At 40.8% G+C, this 27,868-nt stretch overlaps 2 protein-coding genes across 6 annotated transcripts; one reads left to right on the forward strand and one right to left on the reverse strand.

Moving 5' to 3' along the window:
* Window positions 1-6: 6 nt before the first annotated feature.
* On the reverse strand, window positions 7-14,995 carry Rchy1 (ring finger and CHY zinc finger domain containing 1). Its single transcript, XM_021162506.2, has 9 exons — window positions 14,689-14,995; window positions 8,902-9,021; window positions 8,560-8,675; window positions 6,585-6,663; window positions 4,290-4,334; window positions 4,129-4,187; window positions 4,017-4,043; window positions 2,903-3,023; window positions 7-594 (listed from the first exon to the last, which is right to left on the reverse strand). The coding sequence occupies exons 1-9, from the start codon at window positions 14,776-14,778 to the stop codon at window positions 466-468; spliced, it is 786 nt and encodes a 261-aa protein (XP_021018165.1). The 5' UTR covers window positions 14,779-14,995; the 3' UTR covers window positions 7-465.
* Window positions 14,935-27,868, forward strand: Thap6 (THAP domain containing 6). Of its 5 annotated transcripts, none has more exons than XR_003836708.1 (6): window positions 14,945-15,569; window positions 15,730-15,832; window positions 17,160-17,367; window positions 18,523-18,645; window positions 25,454-26,122; window positions 27,639-27,868. XR_003836708.1 is itself a non-coding variant. In XM_021162501.1 (5 exons), the coding sequence occupies exons 2-5, from the start codon at window positions 15,753-15,755 to the stop codon at window positions 21,976-21,978; spliced, it is 666 nt and encodes a 221-aa protein (XP_021018160.1). In that variant the 5' UTR covers window positions 14,935-15,569; window positions 15,730-15,752; the 3' UTR covers window positions 21,979-24,278. The 5 variants fall into 5 exon arrangements, 3 of the variants coding, with proteins under 3 accessions (XP_021018160.1, XP_021018162.1, XP_029333306.1); XR_002377934.2 differs by lacking the exon at window positions 27,639-27,868 and adding an exon at window positions 21,724-22,057 and having other exon boundaries at window positions 25,454-25,523; XM_021162501.1 differs by lacking the exons at window positions 25,454-26,122; window positions 27,639-27,868 and adding an exon at window positions 21,724-24,278 and having other exon boundaries at window positions 14,935-15,569.

The raw sequence follows: 27,868 nt of genomic DNA on the forward strand, positions 1-27,868 counted from the left end.
AAAAAAAAAAAGCACACATAATTAGATTTTAATAAGAACTTAAAAATTACAGTACGGCCCTTAAAATCAAAGACTAGTTAAAATTGAATGTAGTTCTATCAAGAACAAAAAATTAACTCTGCGTGCATAGCATCACTTAAAGTTCCATGAAAATATAAAGTATTTCGATGAATGTGACTATATCTGGGACAAACATCATTGGCTTCAAAACTTGACACTAAAGGAATTTCCAATCTACACACGCTCAGAGGCTTCGCCCAGTAATCGCTATTACAATCACCCAGTAAGCTCTATTACATTTCCATCCAGAGATCTTGAATCCTCAGGTGTTCACACTGTGACCCACTGTTGTGACAGTGGTATGAAACATCTCTAATGCAGATGGACAGTCAGATCGGAACATTGGGATCTTTTACAGAGCTTCATCTCCATCACAGAGCTGTTCTCTAGCCAAGGACAGGCTTCTCACTGCTGATCCACTGACACTCTGCGGCCTCCAGCTTGGGCAGTATTGTAGGAGTCACAAAACTTACATTTCATGCCTAAGATATGGAACTGGACTGTGGATCGTCCATTACAGTCATTGCAGAGAATCTGAAAAATGAAGAGGAAAAGTTTTAAGCCTTGTAACTACAAGTGACACTGCCTGATTAGCAATCACTTGAAAGTCATATAAAAGATGTGAAAATGCACGTCTGTCTAAGCATTTTTGAAGGGAAACTGTCTCTTCTCCAGTGAGAATTTTAAAGGTTATTAGGATGGAAGGCTTTGAATTCATAAAATGAAAATTTTATGAACCCCAGAACCTCAATTTAAAATAGCTCCTAAAAGTATCCATAATACAAGCAAGCAAATTAACATGGATATATTTATTAGGCAAACACTTAATATGTAAAAAACAAAATAACACACGATGATTTCATTATTTTCACTGGCACTCAGAATTTACCTTAACTAATAAAACTGAAATTTCTACAAATTGGAATATTTTGCTTAATTTTTAGGCTTACTATGCCTCAGCAATGAATTCAAAAACAAAACTTTCTAAATCAAAGTTCTGAAGTCAGAGTCTATTGTATATCCCTAAGATAACAAGGACTCAATCTTTTCTGGTGCTAAGATTCCCAGAAGGCAATTGTTCATCTGCAAATAGATCAATATATAACTATGCAGCAGTCTTAGCATAATTTAGAAAAGGACTCTTGGGGCTGGCGAGATGGCTCAGCAGGTAAGAGCACTGACTTCTCTTCTGAAGGTCCTGAGTTCAAATCCCATCCATAATGAGACCTGACGCCCTCTTCTGGAGCGTCTGAAGACAGCTACAGTGTACTTATTTAAATCTTTGGGCCAGAGTGAGCTGGGCCAACCAGAGTGAGCAAGGTTGACCTGAGCCCAACAACCACATGAAGGCTCACAACCATCTGTACAGCTACAGTGTACTCATACACATTAATAAATCTTTAAAAAAAAAAAAAAAAAAAAAAAGGACTCTTAAAGGCAGACATTAGAGATTGTATGAGAAGTGACCTCCATCAGGTACAGTGTTTCAGGTACAGAGTTGTTGAAGTTTCTGTTGTTGTTTGGGTTTGGTGTGTGTATGTGTGTGTGTAGGTGGTTTGTGTGCATGTGTGGGTGTACATGGAGACCTGAGGTCAGTATTGGATGCCTTTCCTTCATTGCTCTCTACCTTCATTTTTTGAGACAGAGTCTCTCACTGAACACAAAGGTTCAACCCGGGTGGCTGTCAGTGCCTTTCAGGAAGGAGTCTGTCTACCTTATCCTTCTAAAGGACAGGTTATGGGCATGCATGACCATGCTTCGCTTTGTCCATGCATTCTGGACATCCAAACTCAGGTCATTGGGCTTGGAGGTCAGACACATTACCAAATGAGCCACCGTCTCACTCCTTAGCATAGGGTTTCTTTATAAATGACAAAAATATTCTAATATTGTGGTGCTGTTTGTACACTCCATAAATATACTAAGTCCGTGAATTGTACACTTTTAAGGAATGAGCTCCAGTGTATGTGAGGTATACCTTCATAAAGCTATTATTTCAAAGAAAGCATCTACAGGAACACAGTAAACTTCAGCCTCCAGTAAACATCACAATTATCAGATAGTATCTAAGGGAATCTTCCATTGTCCTTAGTAACAATTCAACTTTAATTTTGGAAGTTTCCAGAGTAAATAAGCCAGAAAGGTTTCTGGTTTTGTTTTATGGTGCTAGGATCAAATCTAGGCCCTTGCACTCACTACCTCCTACTGAGGTACATATCCAACATTAGAATAATTATTTGGCTTTGTTTCATCCTTGTGTTCTGAAGTATTTGTAGACATTTAGAACATTTGTATGTCCAAATGTTATTCAGACATCCAAAAGCTATTATTTTCCAACTCTGATTTAAACTCAATACTATGCTGAAAATAAGCTATAGCAACCCTGTCATTTTTCTGTATGTCAAAGGATAATCTAATTGAGAACAAATGAAGTTTGCAACAAAATATAAAGGGCAGTAAACATTAAAACCCAAAGGTAGTTTTCAAAACACAACAAATACAGTCTCTTGAAAGAGAATTTTGAAAATTTAAATGAGGCCAAATAAAATAAAACATCAATGATCCACTTCTGACTCTAGCAAGTAAGCTGCCAAAAATTCATAATGAAGCATTTGCCTGCCACCTAGTGTTGAGAGAAACCACACAAAGGTATTTTTAGGGCTTTTCCTACCCTGGTCTGATATCAATATAAAAAAATTTATTTAAATCATTTCTCCCTGCTTTAGTTAATTAAAATGGCACTAGGTCAAAGCAGTAATTTTTAGAATCTAAGCAAAGAGGCAAAAGTAAGAAAGGATATCACCAAGAAACCTAAAAAGTTCTCAACATGGATTCTACTTACATCAACAGTCACATTCTGGTATTCCGATGGCATGGGAGTCTGTGCTACCTCATTATCTAGTTGTCTCCAGTACCGAGTCATGTCTAAGGCAGAATGCATACACAATGGGCATCTGTAACCTCTACAAGAGATAGGAAGTGGGGTCTGCATCAGCTCGGGCACACAGAAGACACAGCTCACTAGCACATAAGTCTCCGGAGTATTAGTCTACAGTTCAAGTTACTGTCTCAGGAAACTGAAAAATCTATCCTAAAAAACAAATATTACATTTAGCATCTTATGATACTTTTAAATCATATGTCTTTATTTCCCCCCCGCTTTGGTTTTTTTCGAGACAGGGTTTCTCTGTGTAACCCTGGCTGTCCTGGAACTCACTCTGTAGACCAGGCTGGCCTCAAAATCAGAAGTCCTCCTGCCTCTGCCTCCCGAGTTCTGGGATTAAAGGCGTGCACCACCAACACCCGGCACGTCTTTATCCCTAACTCTCTAAAATAGAGAAGTAGGCAATATTCTTTGTAGGACTATGTCTTTGCCTAAAATTATCAATAAAACTATTCATTAGCTAAGCAATTTAATTTTTTAGGACACTGATGCAAAGAAATGGTTTTCCTAAAACTTATCCCAATCATAGTACTACTTCCTCTCTAAAATTTTTCAAAAGTTGCTCCCTGTCTAGGAATTAATTTTCTGTTCATTCATCAGTAGAATCAAAGCACCTTTCTACTCTTTCCTATTTCTCATGTTATTGTAGTTCCAGTTTTAAAGAAAATTGACTGGTTTTCTTTGCTGTTCCCTGCTGGATCAATATACTGAACTGATAAAATTTGGACCCTATTCCTCTGCGCTTTCCCAGTATATGTGGATGGAAAACAAGAGGGTTTGCTGCCTCGAGCTGTGGGAGGCAGAAGGCACAATAGGGACATGGGAGCAGAGTGCAGTCCTGTTCCCCAAGACCCCACGCCCAACTAAACAGCAGTCACCGACTCTCCTCACCACCATCTGTGTACCTACCACACCCAAACAGTGTACCTGGCCAGCATGTCTGCCCACCCCACCACCCTCTCACAAAAAACAAATCTTAAACTGTAAGCTTTTAAATCCATCAAAAACTCACTCTTTCAACATTTCTTCATAACACGTTCTGAAAGAAAACAGAGCACATTTTAGTAAAAGGAAAGTTCCATGATGTGCACACACCTGGAGCAGGAAGAACAACATCTGCTTACCTATGTAGGAGATGCCCACACGGCAAGACGTGAGCAACAACACGGGAGGTGTGAATGTCCTACGAGGAAAGAAAGTTATTCGTGCTTACATAAAGACACTAACAAAGTACTTCAAATTCAAAACAGGACATTTCCAAAGTGAAAAAATATTCCACACTCACCTCCAAGCATATTGGACAATTCTGCCGGGAAACATTTTCAATACACTGTTTAAAGGAGAATCTTACATCAACAAAAGCATCAAAAAATAAAAATGTCAACTATAACAGCATTAATAAAATATATAAATACAATAAAATAAACTGACTAAAAGAGCCAATGAGATGACTCAGTGGGTAAAGACTTGCCACCAGGCCTGAGGACCTGAGTTCAATCCCTGGAACTGACATGCTGGAAGGAGAAACCCCACTGCAACAAGTTGTCCTCTGACTTCCACAGGTGAAGAACTAAATTAGAATCCCAGCAGTAGGAAGTTTTTATCGTGGCAATATATACAAGGAGATAAGGGAAAACACTAAGCCACAGATGAGTCTCTTGTTTTCAGTACAAGTCAGGATCCCTTACTAACATTTAAACAGTGAATAGTAGCCGAACAATTTTTAAAAATAATAAGAGAACATATATAGCTTTCTAAAATAAAAGAGATTAATGCAGAGAAAACTCCTTCAAAAACTGAATTGAAAATTCTAGATTATAATCTCAGCCCTGCCATTTATGAATCTTTAAGATTTTAGAAAAGTCAACACTTCTTGATTCTAATTTTCTCCATTTATAAAATAAAACTAACGTGTATTTCCTTTTTGCTCCCGAGTACACTCCATATATACACAAACCCACCTACCTTAGCATCTATGTAATTAGGATGTTTCTGACAGTCCACAGCATTGCTGAGTGAATGACATGTGATGAAATGGCTGTGTGTATACACACATGTGCATGTGTGAACACAAATGTATTCTATATATGCTCTGGAAACCAGAACAGAGCCAGAGAAATATAATCCAAGAGGCTATGACTCCAGGTTATCATCATTAGCCTGTCTTTAATTTTCATCGTGAGAAGAGGTGTCTCTGTTAACTCAGATGATCCATGAACTTACAGCACCTCTGCCTCAGCCTGCCGACTGCTAAGATGCAAGCATGTGCCACAGCCTCTGCCAGCTTACTTGGCTAGCACCCCAAGTTTTTAAAGTGAGACTCAGTCTTTAACAAACTCACATTCTGCTCATCAGGTTCCTTTAAGCTAAGACAGGGAATCTTGGAAATTATTTTTCTTACCTCACTCTAGTTCTCAGCCAGTGTTCACTATTCACCCTGACTTCTTTGCTAAAATACAATTTTAGGTCAAGTCCTACCTAACATTGTATTTCTACAAGAATCTTTTACCTTTATCTTCTACAGAACATGGTGATTATTAAATTATTTCAAATATTCTTTCTGTGTCTGTGTATTCTTTCTCTCCATTCCCCCACCTCCGTCTGTCTGTGTCTGTCTGCCTGTCTCATCTTCAGACAGAAGTCATTATTAGTCTCTGTACTGGAATGTCCTGTACTTTTATACTTTGCTTGGCTGATCCTCCATTCTTTAAATTCTTACAGTAGATAGAATCAGTACTATAGATTGTTTTTAAGTAGGGAGAGGGTCTGGAATTACAATAAAATTCCTATATCCACATTTATAAGTCTTAATCATGAAAGGAAATACAAAGAATTATTCTTAGGACACGATGTAAATAGGTATCACTTAACATTTTTCCTTTTAAAATTAATCTTAGAAGCAATATCAATGATAAGCATCAATAAACCAACTGAGAAGCTGTACTGGCTGGTTTATGTCAACTTGGCACAAGTTAAAGTCATCAATGAGGAAGGAGAATCAGTTGAGGAAAAGCTTGCATGAGATCCAGATGTAAGACATTTTCTCAATTAATGATTAAAGGAGGAGGGCCCAGCCCATGGTGGGTGGTCCCATCCTGGAATCTATAAGAAAGCAGAATGAGCAAACTGGAAGGAAAAAGCCAGTAAGCAGCACCCCTTCATGACTTCTACGTCACCTCCAAGATTCTGCCCTATTTGAGTTCCTGTTCTCACTTCCTTGAATAATGAACAGCAATATGGAAATGTAATAATACAGAAATGCAAGCCAAATAAACCTCTCTTTCCCCAAGGTGCTTTTTGATCATGGTATTTTGGCACAGCCATAGAAACCCTAACTACGAAGCAACATGCTAATAGCTGCTGTAAAAGACACTCTTACATTACAAAGAACAAACAGTGGATCCAAGATTCTTAGGCATATATTTTATATTAACTACTGAATTCTGCTCTTTTGGAAAGCAAAAAATATAGTTGAAGTTGGCAATATATGAAAAATAGCATGTTTCCAAAACTTATTAATATTTAATCTGGTTTTCAAAAACATTAGCATTTTTTAAATTATGCAAACTGAATAATGTACCTTGTGTTTTCCTCGAAGATTCATGGCTAGGCATAAATTACATTTCAAGCAATGGAAAAAATCTTCCTTTGGACCAATCCTAACAAAATATAACATGAAGGTCAAAAGATTATTTTTTTATTACCCGATAATTTGTTCACTATATAATGCCCAAACTTAGGCCTACTGTAGAAATGTTCCAACCACACTAAGACTATGGAGAGAGTACTGTCTCTCCGGTGCCAAAGGTAAGCACCACAAGCAGAGGGACACTCTTCCAGACTTCTTCTCTAAAGAGGGAAACAGACGCAGAGGACGGGTACACAATTCCAATGTGCTGTTCTGCAACTTATCTAAACTTGCTAATATATCCCAAGGATTACTATGTCTGCCCATAGGAGACCTCTTCTTTCTTCTTAATAGGATGGGGTATAGATGTACCATGTTCAACGGTATTTCCTTATTGATACAATCCAGATGGTACTGGATCATCCAGATGGTAATACTGGCAACCTGAGCCTCCAAAGACCGCTAGCCTACATCCCCACAGACAGGGCCCGATCCGTGTTCCTCACAACATGCACATCAACACATGTACAACAGAAAAAACACATCACTTTAACTTTCATTTCTCAAATGACAAGGACTATTCTTTGATACTAAAGAATTGTTTATATTTTTATGAATCTTCTGTTGATATGCTCTGCTTATTTTTCTACCTGGTTATTTGTCTTTTATCAATTTAAAAGAAATCTTTATACATCCTGGATATTCATCTTTTTCATTTATGTATGTTAGGATTAATTCTCCAGTCTGTTGTCTACAAAGTGAGTTCCAGGACAACCAAGGTTATAAACAGAGAAACTTTGTCTCAAATAACTAAAAAAACAAAAACAAAAAACAAAAAACAAAAAAAACAAAACAAAAAACCCTAAATCTTCAATACTACTTAGCTTTTCACAATTTTGTTCTCATATGATAAAGACTATGATCAAACTTAAAAACACGATACAACATTCTTAAAGATTTACAAGCAAAATTAGCAAGTTCAAAGTCCTGAGAAAGAATGAAGATTAAACCGAGTATTTACGAACTCTTTAGCCAATGCATATACTGCCCCCTAGTCCAATTCCTTTTTAATTAAATCAAGCAATGGTGGTGTATGCTTTAATCCCAGTACTCAGGAAGCAGAGGCAGGAGAATCTCTGTGTATTTGAGGCCAGCCTGGTCTACAGAGCTAGTTCCAGGACAGCCAAAGCTATACAAAGAAAGCCTGTCTCAAAAAACAAACAAGCAAACAAATTCTGTTTTAAGGAATAAGGAGAGAAGGGGGTTCGGAGGGAAGAAATGTTGTAATTAAATTACAATCTCAAATATAAACAGAAACAGAAAGAATCACTGCACTGAACTCCAATAATGAGCTTACAGGCAATAAATCAGATTATGACTTTCAGGTGACTGTATCTTAGATGAATGATCTCCCTTAAAACAAAAGAAAGTGAAACTGGGCAATGGTGCACACGCCTTTAAACCCAGCACTCAGGAGGCAGAGGGAGGTGGCTCTGAGTTCAAGGTCAGCATGGAGTATATAGTGAGCAGTGAGATGTACTTGTTTGAATGGAAATGTGCCCCACGAGCTCCAGGTCTGCATACTGGGTCTCCTGTTGGTGGTGATGTCTGGGGTGGTTTAAGAGGTCTGGCCTTGCTAGAGGAAGTGTGTCACTGAAGATGACCTCCGAGACTAAGGTGATTGCTACTTCTCATTCTCTGCCTCCTGCTTACAGTTCAAGACATGAGCCCTCAAGCTTGATGATCCAACCACCATGCCTGTCACCTGCTGCCAAACTGTCCCCACCATCAGACTCTAACCCTTGGGAACCACAGTTCAAATAAACTCTCTTCTAAGTTGCCTTGGTCATAATGTTTTATCGCAGCAAATACACCATTACCCAAATGTACTGGAAATAATTCAAAGAGGACATTTTATGTACAGTACCTACAAATCCCACAGTTCTCACAGTGATACTGCTTTTTGTCTTTGTCAAACAGGTGGCAAATATTGCAGTAATATTCTCCAAACAATGTGCTACAGTCTTCACAAGTCTGCTGGGCCTGAAAAGGACACAGTAATTAAAAACTCGAGTAAATTTATCAAAACTATTTAAATATCCAGAATTTATGTTAAAGTGTGTTTAGCCTATTTTTTATGTTTTTAAACATCTAACTCAACAATGTTGCTTCCTCAGAGAATTAAGTCTTATTTCCAACTTTTGATTAAATTATTTCAACCCATCTTAAACCTTTAAAACGAGATGGGGCAGATGCCATAAGGCCTTACATGTTGGAGTTTTTCACAGTTGATGCACTGCACTTCCTTGACTTTGAAGCGATCTAGCTGATGATCTTCATTGGTATCATGACACAGCCGGCAAGTATAAAGCTTGTCACAACAAGGTGCCTAACACCCGGGGGAACAAAGGGAAGAGAAGAGAAGAAGACAAGTTAATTACAAATAAAGGATGTCCTACAAGCTCACAAATTACAACCAGTGGATACGTGGTAGCATTCATTCCTTGGCACATTTGATACTAATAATCTTCCCCTTCAATATGTTTGAATGACTCTAAATACAACTTTCAAACACAAAAATTTTGAAAGATAGAAATCACTAGACAAAAAAAAAATAAAATAACACTCAACTCTTGTTCTCAGCCTAACAGAATATAGGTAAACACCTTTCTGAGACATTGCCAGAGAAGGGGGAAAAATCACTTATATACCTTGACATTTAAACACAAAATTTTCACTAATCATGGTACATACTGCTAACATTGCATTGGATGCAGTAAATATAAAAAACAAGAGACAGTCACGGTTTTTTAGATAGAGTCTCTCTAGAAAGCCCTGGCTGTCCTGGAAACTATGTAAAACAGGCTGGCCTTAAAGTCGGATTATCTCTGCCTCCCAAGTGCTAGGAGTAAAACCATGCATCACCACCTCCAGCCTCACCATTTTGAGAATGTTGATAACTGCCAGTTGTCTACTGAAATCTGTCCCTTACTTCCTGAACACGTTACCCAATTATTCTACAGTTGGATCCCACACATGATCATATGCCTTAAAATGCATCAAAATGATACAACAGGGAAAACAAAACAAAACCTTGACTCTAAAATAACGAGATGAAACAGAGGCTTTTTACCCATCTGGATCACTTGAGAATTGTTACATGGAAAGAAATACACAGAAATGTATTCTTAATTATTTAAACATCATTATTGTTAGGTCATTTCATTTTAAGTATTTAATTTTTACCCTGCTATATCAAGAAATGCCCAGGCTTGGGATGTAGCTTAATGGAAGTTATTTGCCTAACAAGGTGCGAATGTCATCACCTAATCTCAGCATTCAAAACAGTAAAGTCAGGAAAAAAATCATATACCTTAACATCTCTACTAGCTGGTTTTGTGTGTCTGCTTGACCCAAGCTGGAGTTATCCAAGAGAAAGGAGCCTCCCTTGAGGAAATGCCTCCATGAGATGCAGCTGTAAGGCATTTTCTCAATTAGTGATCAAGGGGGGAGGGGCCAGCCCACTGTGGGTGGTGCCATCCTCAGGCTGGTGGTCCTGGATTCTATAAGGAGGCTGAGCAAGCTAGGGAAAGCAAGACAGTAAGCAGCATCCCTCCATGGCCTGACCTGCTTGAGTTCCAGTCCTGACTTTCTTTGGTGATGAACAGCAGTGTGGAAGTGTAAGCTGAATAAACCCTTTCCTCCCCAACTTGCTTCTTGGTCATGATGTTCTGTGCAGAAATAGAAACTAAGACAAATTGGTACCAGCCAGTGGGGTATTCCTGTGACAACCTGACCATGTTTGGAGGAGGACTGTGGAAGGACTTTGGAACTTTGGGCTAGAAGAGTCATTAGATATTAAGAGCTCTTTGGGATGTTCTGTAGGAGCTTGGAAGATAATGTTGAGAACAGTGCAAAAGATGGAGGCCTGGCTTGTGAAATTTCAGAGGGAAGATTAAAGACTCTTCTTATCCAGGCCGTTGCTGTTTTTATTTTGAAGATTCTGTAGTTCTGGTTAGCTGGGACTGAACAATCCGCTGTGATTAACAAGATATCAGAACTACTAAAGCGAAACCTTTGCATTACTGGGACTATGGATGCTGGTTAGCTGGAGCTAAGAACTTAGTGGTGATTAAGAAGAGACTAGTAAATTGAGGTGACATCTTCTGGGAAAAGTTTTCTGAGATTACAAAGAAGCTGTCTTCCAGAGATAGCCAAGGTTGTACTCCTGCTGCAGCAGGACTTGGTAATGTGTAAGAGTCACCCAGGTGGTACTGGTTTTGAAGGCATGAAGGGGTCATGCAGAGCAGCTGAGGCTCGGCACTGTGAGAGGCCATGGAAGGCCATTGGTGAAGGTGCAGCCTCAGTTGCAACTGATGGTCCAGGACTGAAAGGGTCATGCAAAGGAGTTGAGGCTGAATAAACCCTTTCTTCCACAACTTGCTTCTTGGTCATGATGTTCTTGTGCAGGAATACAAACCCTGACTAAGACAACATCTAAACACAAAATGTTTTAACTTCACTAATATTTACTAATCATGATGCATATACCTAATATTGCATAGGATGCAGTAAATATAAATTTGGGGGGCATAGGGGGTAACCAAACTTAAGGCACTCTCAGAGAAACAAAAAAAGTTGGACTGGCTGGTTTTGTGTATCAAGCTGACACAAACTAGAGTCATCAGAGAGAAAGGTGCCTCAGTTGAGGAAATGCCTTCATGGGATCCAGCTATAAGACATTTTTGCAATAGTGATCAATGGAAGAGGGCCATATGGGTATTGTAGGTGGTACCATCTGTGGGCTGGTGGTCCTGGATTCTATGAGAAAGCAGACTAAGGAAGCCATGGGAAGCAAGTCAACAAGCAACAGCCCTCCATGGCCTCTGCTTTATCTCCAGCCTCTAGGTCCCAGCCCTGCTTGCATTTCTGTCCTGACACCCCAATGATGGACTGTGATATGGAAGTATAAGCCGCATAAACTTGCTTTTTGGTCATAGTGTTTAGTCTCACCAATAGAAACCCTAACTAAGAATTAAATTTAAAAAAAAGAAAAAAATCCTAGGCCAGTAGGGTAGCCTAATGCAATTACTTTGCAAATCTACACATTACTGATGGTTTCCTATGCTATAAGTGAGCCATAACATAGTTCATCTTTTATTCTGAAACATGTCATTGGCTTTTTTTCTCAACATTTCTCTAACCTAAAAATGAATACATCCCCAATATTACTTTTTTTTTCCTGGTTTTTCGAGACAGGGTTTCTCTGTGTAGCCCTGGCTGTCCTGGAGCTCACTTTGTAGACTAGGCTGGCCTCAAACTCTGAAATCCGCCTGCCTCTGCCTCCCAAGTGCTGGGACGCCCGGCTCCAATAATCCTTTCGATACCTAAATTTTCTCACTTTATGTGGCCTTGTATTCCAACCCTCCTCTGACACAGTCTTATACTTAGGCCACAGCAGTTCACCAACTCAGGATCTTGTTATACTCTAAAGCTCTTAAGGAAATCAAAGACTTTTTGATGATATGGATTATAGCTACACCATCTCATACCAAAGTTACCAATGTTTTTAGAGCACTGCCAATTGTTTCTCTTTCATGAGTTTGACTCATTCCCCCTTTATAGAAAATGTCTGCCATATACTTATGTTTGAATGACCAATTGTTTTTTCAAGTCAAATGTTCCATGAACAAAGCAATTAACTTACTTCACAAGACAACTAACTGGCTAAGAACTTTTCTTCAAGAAAACCAAAGTGCTTGATAAGTTTTCTATTTGAAGAACAAGTTATTAAAAATGTTTATAAGTAAGAGCTAAGATTTAGTAAATATTAATTTTAGTGCAAGAAAAGAAGGAAGGAAGGGAGGGAGGGAGGGCAAACAGAAGGAAGGAGAGCAAAGCCACTTAGCAAGCCACGGAGTACAAGCCAGCAAGCAGTAAGCAGCATTCCTCCATGGCCTCAGCTTCAGAGTTCCTACCTCCAGTACCTGCCCTGCAGGAGCTCCTGCCTTGCTTTCCCCTAATAACAAACTGTCACAGCAAGGCCAAACAATAAACCCTTTTTGGCTGTGGTGCTTATTACAGCGCAGGAGAAGCAAACCCCCATGCTCTGCCTTGCCAGCTAAGAGCAGCCTTACTCGGATGCTGGGTCTTCCCACTGTGACTACTCAATGGTTCTCCCTTTTCTTGCTGCATTACAAAATGTCCTGTTGGATCATTTCCCAGTGTACAGAAACATGCTGTAACACAGCTTTCAGCAAAACAGCCACATTTTTGCTCTCCTTGGCAATAAAAATCCAAAAATCCTCTATGCTATTTTCAGTATCCACTCCAAGGAAGCTTTATCCTGGATACTTCCATTGACACCTTTCTTGTCAAGATCAACAGAGACCTTCCCCTGGCCAAATCAAAAGCCAGCTGTCACTCCTTATCTTGCTTGAACAGCTACACTTGATCTGGTAGATGACTTGCTCCTTGAAACACCTCAGCCTGCCTCTCCTAGTAAGAAAGAGGAAGAGGGGACAGAAAAACAATGCTTGACACTCAGAGAAAAAGATTTTAAGTGTTGCGAAACACAAATTTGGTTGTGCAATTTCTTTGCAGGGGTGGAAGGGGAAGGCCAGGTATTAAATTCAGTTTCATACCACTTTGAAACTGTAAAAATATTTCAGTAGAAATGTAACCAAAAGAATATTTAGCTCTTTATACAACATTAGATAACTGACCAGTCTGAAAAAATTCATCCAATGCTATGAATGCTCACCAAGCATGGCCTACAGAAAAGGGTTTAAGTTGTCTTGCAGATCTAAGCCTATCACTTAGTCCTAACCGATAAGGTCCGTGACCAGCAGAGCTGCTTGTGAAGGTGGCAGCGGAGGAGCTGAGGACCCCTGTGGGTGCTAGTTAATATTTTCTCCTAGTCATTTCTGGGGACACACCTCTTAAAACACCACATGTGCACTCTAGTATACAATCGTCACACGGTTTATAAAAGACGGACTTTCCCTGTTGGCAGAGAAGACTGAACCTAGAGACTCTCTGGTGAGGCCAGTACTCTAGCAATGACCTATATATACCCCCAGCCCCATCACCTTTTTTTTTTTTCTTATTTGCATTAGCATCTCCTGGCTGGTATTCCTTCTGCCTCTGCTTCACAAATAGCTGGAAGTATGCATCTCCTGGAGCTACAGGCCTTTACCACTAAGACTAGCTTCCAAACTTATGTATTTATATGCAAGCTCTTTAAAAAGTAGCTTGCTCCAAATTACACAGCAAGTTAAGGACAATCTAAACTATGAGGGGAAAGCTATAAGAATTCCAAGAGTCAAAGTTTCTTCTCAGTGGGAGGCGACTTCAAGACTGAAGCCAAGGCCTTCAGCATTTTAAACTCAATTCTAAGGCTGAAGTTATAACCCCAGCTCAAATCTCAGGCTTTCTCAACAAAATATTAATACTGCTTCTTTAAAAAAAAAAATCAGGTTAAGTCTTAACTGTGTGAGAGTCATTTTTAAAAACTCTAGATGACTAGAACGTCTCAAGCAGGAAAAATGATAGCATATATGTATTAGGCACTCCTTCAATATCCAACTTAATGGCAATCACCCACCTCTCATTTCACACAGACATTTTCTCCTGGACAGGTCTGGGCATATTCCTAGACAACAAAATGAAGCTGACAAGCCATACTATAAACTTCCTACACGTACAGAAATTATATTCTGATCCTCCCCTTGCTTATGCTTTCATCACTGCATCATACACACTTGACAGAAATAGGCCAGGCCCTTTCACTTCCTCATTCTACTGTCAGCCGCAAATGACGGATAAACCCACGAGGGAGGTGACTTTGTGCAAGGGCCAGGTCTTTACAAACAAGAACTTGGCTTGCAGCGGCGATCGAGTACAGAGCTCGCCTTGCCAAAACGTTTCCTGCAAGGAGAGCCCAACTCCAGATGGCAGGTATCCTGACAAGCAGCTCGGTCTGAAGCTTCTGCCCAACCTGTCCCAGCCTGACCCGACCGCAGCTCATCGAGGAGGAACCCTTTAAAGTCATCACCTTGAGGAGACAGGCTCTGTCATAGTGCTCGCAGCCCCGCGGCCCCTGCGCCAGGTTGCGGACGCCATCTTCCCGCGCCGTCGCCGCCATCTCCTCCTCCTCCTCCACCTCCCCCTCACAATCCACTGAACCTTCCCTCCAGCTTGGAAGCCACGCCTTAAGGAAGCACAGTCCGTCGGACACCCGCGCCTCCTCGGAGCAGCCACCACCACAGTCAGGATGGGGGGGGGGGATCACGTGATTTGCAGCAACCGGATTTCCGGTCCCTGGTGTAAGGGGTGAAAGCCAAGTGAGACGCTTAGTCCGTCGTCGACGTTAATCGCTGTCGTCACTGCTAACGGTAATAAGTCTTAGGCTGGCTCTTCTTCCCCAGCCCCGGCATCGCTGCCAGCCCTGATTGCGGGGCGAAGGGGATCGCTGCGACATCTGGCGGGCGCTGCTGCGAGCCGCCCTGGGCCGCCGGTGAGGAGCGGCCCCTCCCGCGGCTGCTCCGATAGGGGGCGGGGCTCGGCGGCTGCGCGCGCAGCTCCGAGTGTCGGCGGCTGTCCTGGTCTCTCCTTTAGAAGAGATTGCACTGTCACCCACCCAGGACTTGAGAACGCAAAGTGAAAAACAAGCAGCCACGCCACGCCCCCGTGGAACTCACAGATGGGGAGGGGGAGAACGCCACGGCAGTAGATGAGGTCACAACTTGGAGCGATCCTGGAAGGACAGTCGTGTGTGGTGTCCCTGGGGAAGGAGACGCTCGAGCTGAAAGTTGAATAACAAACAGTACGCCAGCAGGAGTTTGTGTGCACCAGACCTGTGGGAGAGAAATATCTGGCCCGTAAGAACATGAGAGAAATAAAGAAGCCTGCAGAGTTGGAATCTCAGACCTCAAGGTGCATAACTTTATGTCTACTCTTACAAAATACCAAGACTTAGAGCATTTTATCAGCAAAACTTCAGGTGTTGGGATCCGGGAGAGGGAGGGCAATTGTCCGGGAGGAGATGCCTTTAGCTTAGCCCTGGAGTTACTAACTCGTTTTAATTCTCTTCCAGTTCTGTTAGGAGTTGCTAAAATCATGGTGAAAGGTTGCTCGGCCATTGGATGTGCCTCTCGCTGTTTACCAAATTCCAAGTTAAAAGGACTGACATTTCATGTGTAAGACTTTGCTGTACTCAAGCCAGATACTTTTAACTTTTTACTAAAAATGATTCTACCTGAGTCTGTGGTTACAAGCTTTTGTTCCCAGTCTTTTTAAAATAACCTTGTTAAATTTGAACTGACAATGGTCCCTTTATAATGTGCAAGTTTCAAGTGCCAAGGAATGAAAGACCAGATGGCACCACCACCAAAAATAAAATACCCCCACGCACAAATTGTCAGGCTCGTCTTTGCTAATGTTTGCAATCTCTGTTACGGTCACTACTGTTCATATGTCCATCACCATCTAACTGAGGGCTCTCTGTCCAAATACCCATACCTTCTTTTTAGAAATAGATGAGGCAGAGTGATTCACTGTAAACTACATATTCAGACCAAGGATTATTTAGCTGTGTAAGTTTGAGGATTCTAATTTAGTGTTTAGCCATTCCTGTGACACCCTAGGAAGGGTCTAATGGGATTTAATAAGCATACTTAGGACTTCCGCAGCTTTTGTGAAGCACTGTTATTAGGGAAAGATCTAGTTACTTTACTAGGCAGGGAAATAAAAAGAACCTATGTGCTACCATATCCCAAAACAATATTGACCTAGCTTAGAAATGTTGAGAAGTCTGATTATTGCCTCCTGTATATGTCAAAATAATTGTAGCTCCAGAACCGTAGACACGCCAGCTGTTCTCTGCATGAGTTCATAAAGCATTTTTAGATCTGCTAGTATGAGTTGCTATGCAAGTTATTTTCAGGTTTGACAGAAAGGAGGAAGTATAAGAGGCCCTCCTATTGATTGAAGACAGATTCTGGGTATCACCTCAGAAAGGGAAAGGCCAAAGGTATTCTTCAACTTCTGTAGAGAAAGAAAAACCTGTAATTGCAAATCTTGCTACAGGCTAAATGTCCACTGAAACATTCAGGTGCTACTATAAAAATTTAAATAAAGGCCATATGTATGAAGAATGTTGGCAGAAAAATCTGGGTATTAAAACTGAGCTATGAGGCCAACAGAATGTCTTAGCGGGTAAAGGCAGTTGTCACAAAGCCTAATGACCTAAGGTCAATAACCAGGAACCATATGACAGAAAGAGAGTGAATTCCCAAAAATTGCCCTCTAATCTATACTACAGATGCTGTCGAATGCTTTTGTGCATGTCCATACACACACACAGATACATAAACATGTAGTTTTTTTTAATTTGTTATATAAGCAGGAATCATGATTTCTGAAATATTTCAGTTTGAATATATCAATAGTATTTAAAACATATACTATATATATATACATACACACACATATATAGTTTTAAAATATATTCTTACTGTTTTGTAGATTCCCCACAGATGAAAACATCAAAAGAAAGTGGGTATTAGCCATGAAAAGACTAGATGTGAATACTGCAAGCATTTGGAAGCCTAAAAAAGGAGATGTGCTGTGTTCAAGACACTTCAAGAAGACAGACTTTGACAGAAGCACTCCAAACACTAAGCTGAAAGCAGGAGCCATCCCTTCTATCTTTGAATCTCCATATCACTTACAGGTTTGTTAAGAGCTATGAGCACTCATTCCCGTGACAATTCTGAAGCCCCTTCAGCACCCATGTGATCATTCGAGTGTGCTGCTTGCTTCGTTTGAAGCATGTTCTGTGAGGGTTTTTTGTTTGTTTGTTTGTTTGTTTGTTTGTTTGTTTTTCAAGACAGGGTTTCTCTGTGTAGCCCTGGCTGCCCTGGAACTCACTCTGTAGACCAGGCTAGCCTTGAACTCAGAAATCCTCCTGCCTCTGCCTCCCAAGTGCTGGGATTAAAGGCATGTGCCACCACTGCCCGGCTTCTGTGAGTTTTCATAAACTAGCTTTAGCTTTCATGATGCATAGCAGGAGAATTTGGCCAATAGCCTCTCATAAATATACATTACCAGGGTTCAGGTAAGTAGACCGGTGTAGAAAATTTGTTTTAACTCAAGAGCTGGTATCTAAAAAACAGATTGAACTGAAGTTATCAAATTGGTAGTTGTTAAGAACTCAAGAGCTCAAGTTGGGCAGTGGTGACGCACACCTTTAATCCCAGCACTTGGGAGGCAGAGGCAGGCAGCTCTCTGAGTTCAAGACCAGCCTGGTCTACAGATCGAGATCCAGCATAGCCAGGGCTGCACAGAGAAACCCTGTCTCAAAACAAAACAAACTCAAGAGCAAACTGCAAACAGGACCAAGTAAAGCCGCAAAAATAAAAACCAAAAAAAAAAAAAGGATAAGAACAGAAAAAGAATGAGAGAGATGAGGTTAGAAAAGGAAAACAGAAGGGCTGCGTAGCAGACCCAGCTGGGCTCTGCTCTGTTAGTGACGATGCAGGGACCTGGCTCCTTTGCCCTTGGTGGCTCTCATGGTGTATTATATCTGAGAGTGCATTTTCATCAGGAGCTGTGGAGTGTGACTAGTCAGGTCCTCTCCTGCCATTTTTTTCTCAGCTGGTAGTGAGTGGCCTGTCTGGTTTTCACTCCTCTTCTCCTTCTTAAGGAAATGTTATGTTTATAGACGAGCCCTAGGGATGGATGCTCTGTTAAAGTAAAGAGAGTGGAAGCTACTGACTACTGCAGCAGTCCCCATGACCAGAAGCATGGTGCTTCACAGAGTTAGGAAGGAATGGAACTGTAAGAGCAGATATAGTAATGAATGGTTTTTATTAACTGTCCCTAACAGGAGAAAAGAGAAAAACTTCACTGTAGAAAAAACTTCCTTCTCAAAACCCTTCCCATCACCCACCGTGGCCACCAGCTTGTTGGTGCCTCCTGCACTGAAGAATTCCAACCCCAGTTCGTTTTTGTAAGTAAAAGTATTTACTGAGCTAAATGCTGAGTTCGTTATTTTAAGGTAAATATGGACTCTCCACTAGGGTTAAATGTGTAAGAATCACAATGAAAAACAAAATGTAGGCTCGTTGGTGGGAGGTTCTTTAATATAGAATTATGTTTCCAAATCAGTGTGCTTCCCGTGACACTGTCATTTGAATTCATGCAGGAGCAGTATAGGAGCAGGTAATCACTTGGTTACATACTTCATTTGAAGAATGCTTTTGCAAGAATTACTCTGCCCATAAAATAATTCTTCCCTTTAAGTATTATATTTTCTACATGGAAATATGTAACTAAAAATTGGCTGTATCTTTAGGTTTTCTTGAAAAACAATCACATATAATACAGAGTACTGAAGCTTGTATTTTCTTATTCATAAATTGCTTGTTCATATAATACCAGGTATTGAAAGGAAACTGTTTTCCTGCAGCTTTGGAATAATTGTTAAAGTCAAGGACTATTAGTCTACTCTTTTAGTTTTTCAAGGTGTTTTGGCTATTATAGAGTCCTTGCATTTCTATATGAATTTAAAATCACTTTGTAAAATTCTACCAAAAACCATGCTGACTTTTCACCAGTTTGCTGTTGCCTCTGTAGACACCCTTGGGAACTACTGAGATTTCAAGGATGACACGAAGCCTTTGAACATGAACTTGAGTGTTTCCATGTGTTTCAGTTCTCAGCATTGCTTTATAGATTTCAGCACTCGGGTAGTGCTTGGTCAGGTTTGTCCCCCTAAATTTTACCTGTGTGCTGGCTGTTATAAATGCTCTTACTTCATCTGCTCCTAGAAGATGGAAATGTCACTCATCTGACCAACATGCTGAACTCAAATATTAATTATGATGGCTTTAATTTTTAAGGCCATCAGATTTTCCACATAGAACATCGTGCTTAAGGACAGTTCTAATTCTTCCTTCCTACTGTAAAGGTCTTCCATGGCTTTCCTTGCTTTACTGAACTACCTTGAACCTCCAGAGCAGGATGGAGAGAAGTACTGAGAGCCGATAGCCAGGCTTTGTTCTATCTACCAGTGCTATGTTTCTTGTATAAGTTAATATGTCTATGACTTCTCAACTGCTCAGCTAACCTTTTATTCCAGGAATGACCCTTGCTTTATAACGCATCCTCCTTTTTATGTATTTTTGCAAATTTTTGTTTAATCTTTCTTTGGATGCTTGAGGGTTATATTTCGCCTATAGGGTACCCCCACCCCTTCTTTAATGTTTCATTTGTCTGGCATCAACATCAGAATAATACTAACATTTAAAAAAAAAAAAGTAAGGCCAGGAGTGGTGGCGCACGCCTTTAATCCCAGCACTCTGGAGGCAGAGGCAGGAGGATTTCTGAGTTCTAGGCCAGCCTGGTCTACAAAGTAAGAAATCCCGTCTCGGAAAAAAAAAAAAAAAAAAAAACAGAAAAAAAAAAAAAAGTAAGAAAGTATTGCTGACATTCCACTTTTCTGGGAAATGGTTTATGTAGAATGATAAATTTCTTTTATAAATATTTGATAGACTTTAGTGAAGTTCTGTGGTTTGTTGTTTGTTGAAGGAAAAAATAGTAGCTTCCATCTTCCAAGGAATTTGTCCATTTCTTCACAGTTAGAATATTTATTAGCATAAGGCATTTAACCCCATCTCCTCGTCGATCCTTTTGCAGACTCCTTGCTTCTCCTTTGTTTCTGGTCGTTTACATTGCCAGTTAGTATGCCTGAAGGGTTAACAAGTTTCTTGATCTTGTTATAGCATGCAGCTTTTATTCGTTTTCTTTTATGCTTCCCTAAGTTGTGCTCATATGTTATAATTTTTCTACTTATTTGAGTCAAATATTCTTTTCTAGTTAAGGTGAGAGCTGATGCCATTGTTAAGACTTTTATCTTTCTAGGCTAGGCATTCAATGGTATTAATTACTCTCTAAGTATTACATTCCACAATAAGTTCTATTTTTTTTTTTTTTTTGTCTTTCATATTTTCAGATTCTGTTCAGTTTGGTTTTCAACCCTTGGGTTATTTAGTTTATTATTCAGGGTAGGGGAGATGGCCCAGTGGTTATAAATGTGGTCATCCCATCTTCACAAGGCAGACACAAGATCCCCAGAGCAAGCTGGCGAGCAGCATTAGCCATGTCAGTCAGCATGCTCTGGATTTGATGGACAGACCTTGCCTCAGTAAAAAAAGAGACCAGCAATAGAGGATGATTCTGGACGTCAGTCCCCGCATGCACACACACATTGCACACATACATAAAATTAGAAAAACAAAACGGCCTCCTTGGTTTCCCACGTGTTTTGCATAATCTCCTTGCTCTTTAATACCACACTCCGCATTGCTTTCTCATCCTTGCAGTAGGGTCTACAAGCTCTTCCAAGCTCATAAACTAGGGTGGTCCCAGGACTCACTCTGTCTCCTCCCATCTGTCTGTGAAGCTTTCTCTCACAGACATTATCCTCAAACATGTTTTAGGTCTTTGGACCACACATTGGTTCATGTAGTATCAATCCAGTCTTTTACTTCAACTTGCCTAGAAGCAAAAGTCCTCTGCAGTAATTTTAATATTGAGTCACTTTATAAAAATAGTTTATAGGCTCTTTCTAGGTCAGTGTTATTTTCCCTATTTTCATATGAACATGTAAAAAGCACATTGTCTGTCTTGGAGCCGGGGATGTAGCTCAGTCCGTAGAGTCCTTTCCAAACATTCTTGACATGAGACCCTGTGTTGGGAGAAAAAAAGTAAAATGAATTTGATAGATATAAACTTTTTGTCAGTGCTGTACTTAAGGAGCGAAAGCCGTGTGGGTTTTGCAAGTGCAGTGCTCATAGCAGGCAGGAACGGCCAAATGAGAAGTGTTCCCCATGAGCAGTGCTCCACGCTCCTCACTCAGGCTGAGCCTCGGGCACCGTAATATCCCTTCCACTTGCTATCTTGTCCTGTGTTTGTTAACCCTCTAATGATCTCCTCTAAGAATTGTAAATGAAGAAATAGCTGAAACTTCATGCTAAGCTTCTGTCTGACCACTTAACTTATTCAAACCCTGGCGCTTCTACTTCAGGAACATAGCTACAGTGTTATGGACAGCCCAAAGAAGCTTAAGCATAAGCTAGACCGTGTGATCATCGAGCTGGAAAATACCAAGGAAAGCCTACGGAATGTTTTGGACCGAGAAAAACACTTTCAAAAGTCACTGAGGAAGACAATCATGGAACTAAAGGATGAAAGTCTGATCAGCCAGGAAACAGCCAATAGGCTGGGTGCTTTCTGTTGGGAGTGCTGTCATGAAAGCACAGCAGGAGGCTGTAGTTTGTGAAGTCATTTCTTATATGCTTCATCTGCAGTTGACATGGCAGTGCTTCTTAGAAGATTCTCCCACACCGCCACTCAAGCAGGTCAGCACCGACAGCATTATGGAAGCCAAAAGCGTGTTAAAGATGTGCAGAAAGCTGGTGTGGTCATGCTCTTGTGTGACTTGTGACAATTATGCTTTTACAGACCTAAACCAGTGCTGGGTCACTACTCCAAGGTAGTTAAATCTCACAAAAGTAAGGAACTATATCAAGTTGGCCACATTAAGTTCTGGCAATTAGAAAGAACAACGCATGTTTACTTGTATATGCTTTACAGTAGCTTGTGATTCTAATTGTAAATATCTTACTATAAAGCAGAATTTGTTTACAACACATGTTCATCTTGTACCCACCCCAAGGTGCTTTAGTTATTAGTCATACTACAGAGCATTCTTTTTAATAAGGCCCTCGGTAGCACTGGCCCTGAGAATAACGCACGGTAAAGACGTACTGCCTTTTAAGTTAAGAGGCAATTAAAGGAGACTGCTGACAGGGTGCTGGTTGTCGGGTACAGTGTGCCATTCCTCCACACCGGGACCAGTCTGATGTAAACCATAAAAAACAGCTGTAAGCGCCAGAGTAGGAGTGTGTAAAACAAGGAATATAAAATGTAAGAAAACATAAGGAAAAGTTTTTTAAATGTACAGGCCTTGCCATAGAAATAGAAGCAGAGAATTGTCCCATGGCAGTAATTAACTTCCTAGAGAAACAGACATTCAAAAGAGATGCTTTGAAACTTCTTACCAAATAGATAAAAGAAAAGTCTTAGCTATTTACTGATTGAGCCAAATGTGAAAAATTAACTGAAGTTAAGAATCATAAATACTGTCTTAAAAAGTATTGCCCAAGCCGGGCATGGTGACACACACCTTTAATCCCAGCACTCGGGAAGCAGAGGCAGGGGGATTTCTGAGTTCAAGGCCAGCCTGGTCTACAAAGTGAGTTCCAGGACTATACAGCCAGGGCTATACAGAGAAACCCTGTCTCGAAAAACCAAAAAAAAAAAAAAAAAAATTGCCCAAAGCCCCACCCCATGCCAAGCACAGGTCTGTGAATGAACCTTGTTCAGAGACCTGTGCATAGTCACCAGAATATGTGTAGCAATTGTGTCATCGTTTTATTAAATCACTTTCATGTTTTGTAACTTTGTTTCATGTTAGTGTCATACCTATATGGTTAGTTGAAGATTTTTGTGTTAAGGATATTTAATTTTCATGTGGGACTGTAAATCTTCCCTCTAAAAGAGACTTTGATTTTAATTGCCTGCCTGTCATTTCTTTTCCCTATGTAATGCCTAAGTCACAGGGTACTCTATACTTCCCACAGGAAGTAAGGGTAGATTCTAAGCCCCCAGCCCCTCTGTGAGTGTGGACATTAAAGTTGGTGATGGAGTAACTGAAAGGGAAGGCTGCAGCAGAGTCTGCAGACTCGCCCTCCCCTGGCTGCCTGCGATAGAGCACCCCTGCAAGACTCTCCAAAGGAAGGGTCCAGATTCTGCCCAGTTACAGTTACAGTCACTCTGCTGCTTCCATCTTGCTGAGCTCAAGTCTTTGTCCTCTCTTTCACTAGGTCTAGTATCACTGAGAAACTGGTAACTGGGAGAAATATCAGTAAGAACCCATTTGCTCTTTACTCCTCCAGAGAACCAGTAGAAATCAGACTTAGGATAGGATCCCTGCCACCTGACACCTAAATGCCTAAACATAGTCCCTACCTCAGTCCTCCACTCAGAGATTGCAGCCTAGGTCTTCCAGGGAAGAACAGCTGCTTATATAGTAAAGCTACCCTGGGTGGTGATGGTGAATGCCTTTGATCCCAGCACTCCAGGGCTTAGAGGCACAGGCAGGTAGATCTCTATGAGACAGTCAGGGCTACACAGAGAAATCCTGTCCTGAAAAATCAAAGATGATGATGATGACGACGACGACGTAAAGCTAAATCATGACCTATCTAGAAGTCCTCAGGCAAACAAAGCTGACCCAAGAGCTCTAGTTTTTAAACATAGACTGGTCTCTAGACCCTGAAACACCCTTGAATGCCAAAGAAGGTACGAAGGACTTGATGTGGCATTTTCTTCTCCATATCAAGTTTAAACTTCAGAAAATAAACTTTGTTGCTAAAGGTAGCTATAATTATATAAGTCGTAATTTGAGAAAAGATGAAAATATTGAATACAGTTTTAGTTTTTAAAAGTAAAATTCTTAACAGAAATAATTGAAAAATGAAAGCCATTTATTTGAAAAATAAAAATTTTGTCTAATAATGTGTTGTGGGTTTTTTTATACCTTGATTCAGCAAAATGGCCTGGGAAAAATAAAAAGACCTTGTATCAGCCTGGCTTTTAGCACAGTGTAAACTGGCTTGCTTTCTGGCATCTCAAAACTGTCAGCTCTTCAGTTCCCCGATATTTGGGAAGGAACAGTATTACTAGATGTGAAAGACACTGCCTTTGAGCCAAGAATAGCAAGAGTGTGCAAATGTAACAGTTTGTCTTTTACTTCAGGGAGATGTCCTGGCATGCCCCAGATCACGGTGCCTCTTGAGTGTAACATGGCTCTGCCTCACCCTTTATAGCACTTATACTTAATGGATGCCTTGAAGAGAGTTTACTTGATGCTTTGTTAGAAAACATTTATGTGTTTGTGACAGAGGGAGCGCACATAAGCGCAGGTGTCTGTGGAATCCAGAAGAGGATGGCAGAGCCTCGAGAACTGAAGTTACAGGCAGTGGTGAGCTGCCTGATTCAGATGCTACAAGAGCCATATGTGTTCTTATCCACTGAGCCATACCTCAGCCTTCTTTTAAGGCAAGGCTCACTATGTGGCCCATGCTGGCCTAGAACATGTGACCCTCCTGCCTCAGCCTTCTGAGTACTAAGATTATAGGCATGCACTAGCATATGAAGTTTATATTCCTTGTTTATCTCATTAGATTCACCTCGTCCATATTCTCAATTATATAATTTTGTTTAGAATTCACAGTGTAAATCTTTTCATTGTAACATTGTAACAAGCGACAGTATGAATAGCCTCAGGGTAAGACTGTATATATTATTCTTCATTCCATATGAACATTTCTGATTCTTAATGGGGATGGGAAAACATGCACCGCCAAATAATTGCATAGCACATATAGCTGTGTTATTACCTCTAGCAAAGATAGAGTATTCAGTCCTCCAGCCCCTCACAGGGCACGTGTTTGATTCCATTTGTCTTAATCTATTACCTGCAAGACCGATCACACCTTTTCAGGGGTCCAAGTGAGGGATTAAATAGAGATGTGATGAGAGACAGTGATTTACAATGAATTACCTCTTCCCACCAACCTGAAGTTCTCTGAGCATCGACAAAGCAGACAATACAAGAGAAAGCTGTGTAAAGCCCAAAACATACAATGCACTTTCCACATAATGTTTTTCTCTTTTAAATTCCATCACAGAAATACTGGAAAAGACCAGAACCAGAGGAAAAAAACAAGAGGAGGAAACACATGCAGGAGCTGATGGCAGTATTGAGGACTGATAGCAGTCTTGAGAAACATGATCAGGGAGATTGTACCTTAAAAACATCTTCCCCGTCTTGTGGCAACTGAAAGTGGGCGAAGAATATGGTCCCACTTAAAGAGGATTTTACTTTGTTTTTGTGGAGAATCTTTCCTCCATCCTTCCACCCCAACTCTTACATGCCGTTTAAATTCATTTTGGATATAATTGTTTCACTCATCCAATCTCATAAAATATAAATAACGCTGCTCAAAATGTGGCTCGCAGACTGGTTTTCAAGTGAACTCTCAGCAGAATGTAGATCAACGATGTCACGAAGCACAGTTTGATTCAGTCAGTGATGGATTTTCTCGTGAATGGAGCAGTGTAAGAATTGTCGTTCTGAAAGAAGTGCCGTATCTCACTCTGGAACAGTGGCAGCTCATAGTCTGGCTCCTTGGAGCACTCAAGAGTATTGAGTCACTTGCTAAACAACCAACCAGACCTGTGGTTTGTGGTCAGTTGACAGCAGAGGAGTTCCCGACAGATCTGTGTCAGAGAACTCCCACAGATCCTTGTGGCCGACCATATGCATTTGAAAGGTGACATCACATCTGACTCAACAGGTAAAGGCCTGTGCTTCATAAGACGGTATTTTTATTCAATAAAGAATGAGGTATATAGTCTATACAAGATGCCAACCACAGAAATCCATAATGAATACCTTGCGAGACAGGCATAGAAATAAAGTATACTCAATACATAATTCAATAAAAATGAAGCCTGCTGGGGATTATTTCAATTGTAGATGTTTTAACACTGTGAAGTACTGCTGGGCTACACAGCTGGAATGGTACAGCATAAGGCTCTCCCCAGAATGCAGCTAGCTACCTGTACTGGCTGATTTTGTGTGTCAACTTGACACAAGCTGGAGTTATCACAGAGAAAGGAGCTTCAGTTGAGGAAATGCCTCCATGAGATCCAGCTGTGGGACATTTCCTCAATTAGTGATCAAGAGGGGGGAGAGAGCCCAGCCCATTGTGGGTGGTGCCATCTTTGGGCTGGTAGTCTTGGGTTCTATAAGAAAACAAGCTGAGCAAGCCAGGGGAAGCAAGCCAGTAAGGAACATCCCTCCATGGCCTCTGCATCAGCTCCTGCTTCCTGACCTGCTTGAGTTTCAGTCCTGACGTCCTTTGGTGATGAACAGCAATGTGGAAGTGTAAGTTGAATAAACCCTTTCCTCCCCAACTTGCTTCTTGGTCATGATGTTTGTGCAGGAATAGAAACCCTGACACTACCAGATTTTGAACTCTCCAGTCCAGAACCATGAACTTAGTAAAACCTCTTTTCTTTATGAAATTATCCGGTTCCATGCATTCTGTTATAGTAACAGAAAACAGACTGAGAAAAGCGTTCTACACACTAAAATCTAAATCATTTTATCTGTGGAAAAAATGGGGGTTACTTATGGTCATTTCCTTTACCATGACCCCAGGGTGTGGCATTCAAGTCCTGAATTACTATTTCCAGTGACACCTGGAAATTTCAAGGGGCTTTCCCAAAGCAGTACCGGCTTAACTATTGAGATTTTTCAGCAACCAATGTCTGTGCCATAAGGTTTTAACTAGTCACCTAAGAGAACCCAACCCTGTGCAGAACATTCACACACAGCTTTCAGCCTGCTCAATGTCGCAGACAACCCAGAAAACGACCGTAAAGTCTCAGTCATTGACCAGCATTGCCTGTTCTTGCTTCATAGAACGGATCGCCATTTCTGAAAATCCTTACGTTTCTGCCCTTCCTGTAATTTCCATCAGACACCTATGATCAAGAGGAAATGCTTGTTTGAGAGAGAGTTCAGTAGTAATGACAGCTAACAGTTACAAGATGCCAGTCTCTGATTCAGCACATCTACTCACTTACCTCACAATAACCCTGTAAGATGGGGCCTGCCATCACTCACTCAGATTCCATGGCTAAGAAAACTGAACAGGAAAAAATAGTAACCTGCCTCAGGGCCTCACAGCTGGCAGAACAAAAATAGTAAAGAAAAATCTCATTATTGTCTGCTCTGATCTACAATGCTAGACCCAGAGGTTTGAGAGATTGAGTTGTTGAATGAATGTTCTCGATGTCCTACAGGCCAAACTTCAGCCATTCTATTCCTGTGAAAAGGAATGTGCTGTCATCCTGGCGTGAGGAGGAGGAAGAAAGCCCACAGTTACTCATTACCACAATCTGTATCTGTCTGAGCACCGGGTGATGTCACCTCGCCACCTTACAGGCATGCTATTGGGGCGTCTGTCTCGGCCGTAGCTTCTCTGAGCTCTCTGAAGGGATGCAGGGAACAATAAAATATCCATGATCTAGAA

This window comes from Mus caroli, chromosome 5 (genome assembly GCF_900094665.2).
Source record: "Mus caroli chromosome 5, CAROLI_EIJ_v1.1, whole genome shotgun sequence".
In the NCBI taxonomy this organism is placed as follows: domain Eukaryota; kingdom Metazoa; phylum Chordata; class Mammalia; order Rodentia; family Muridae; genus Mus; species Mus caroli.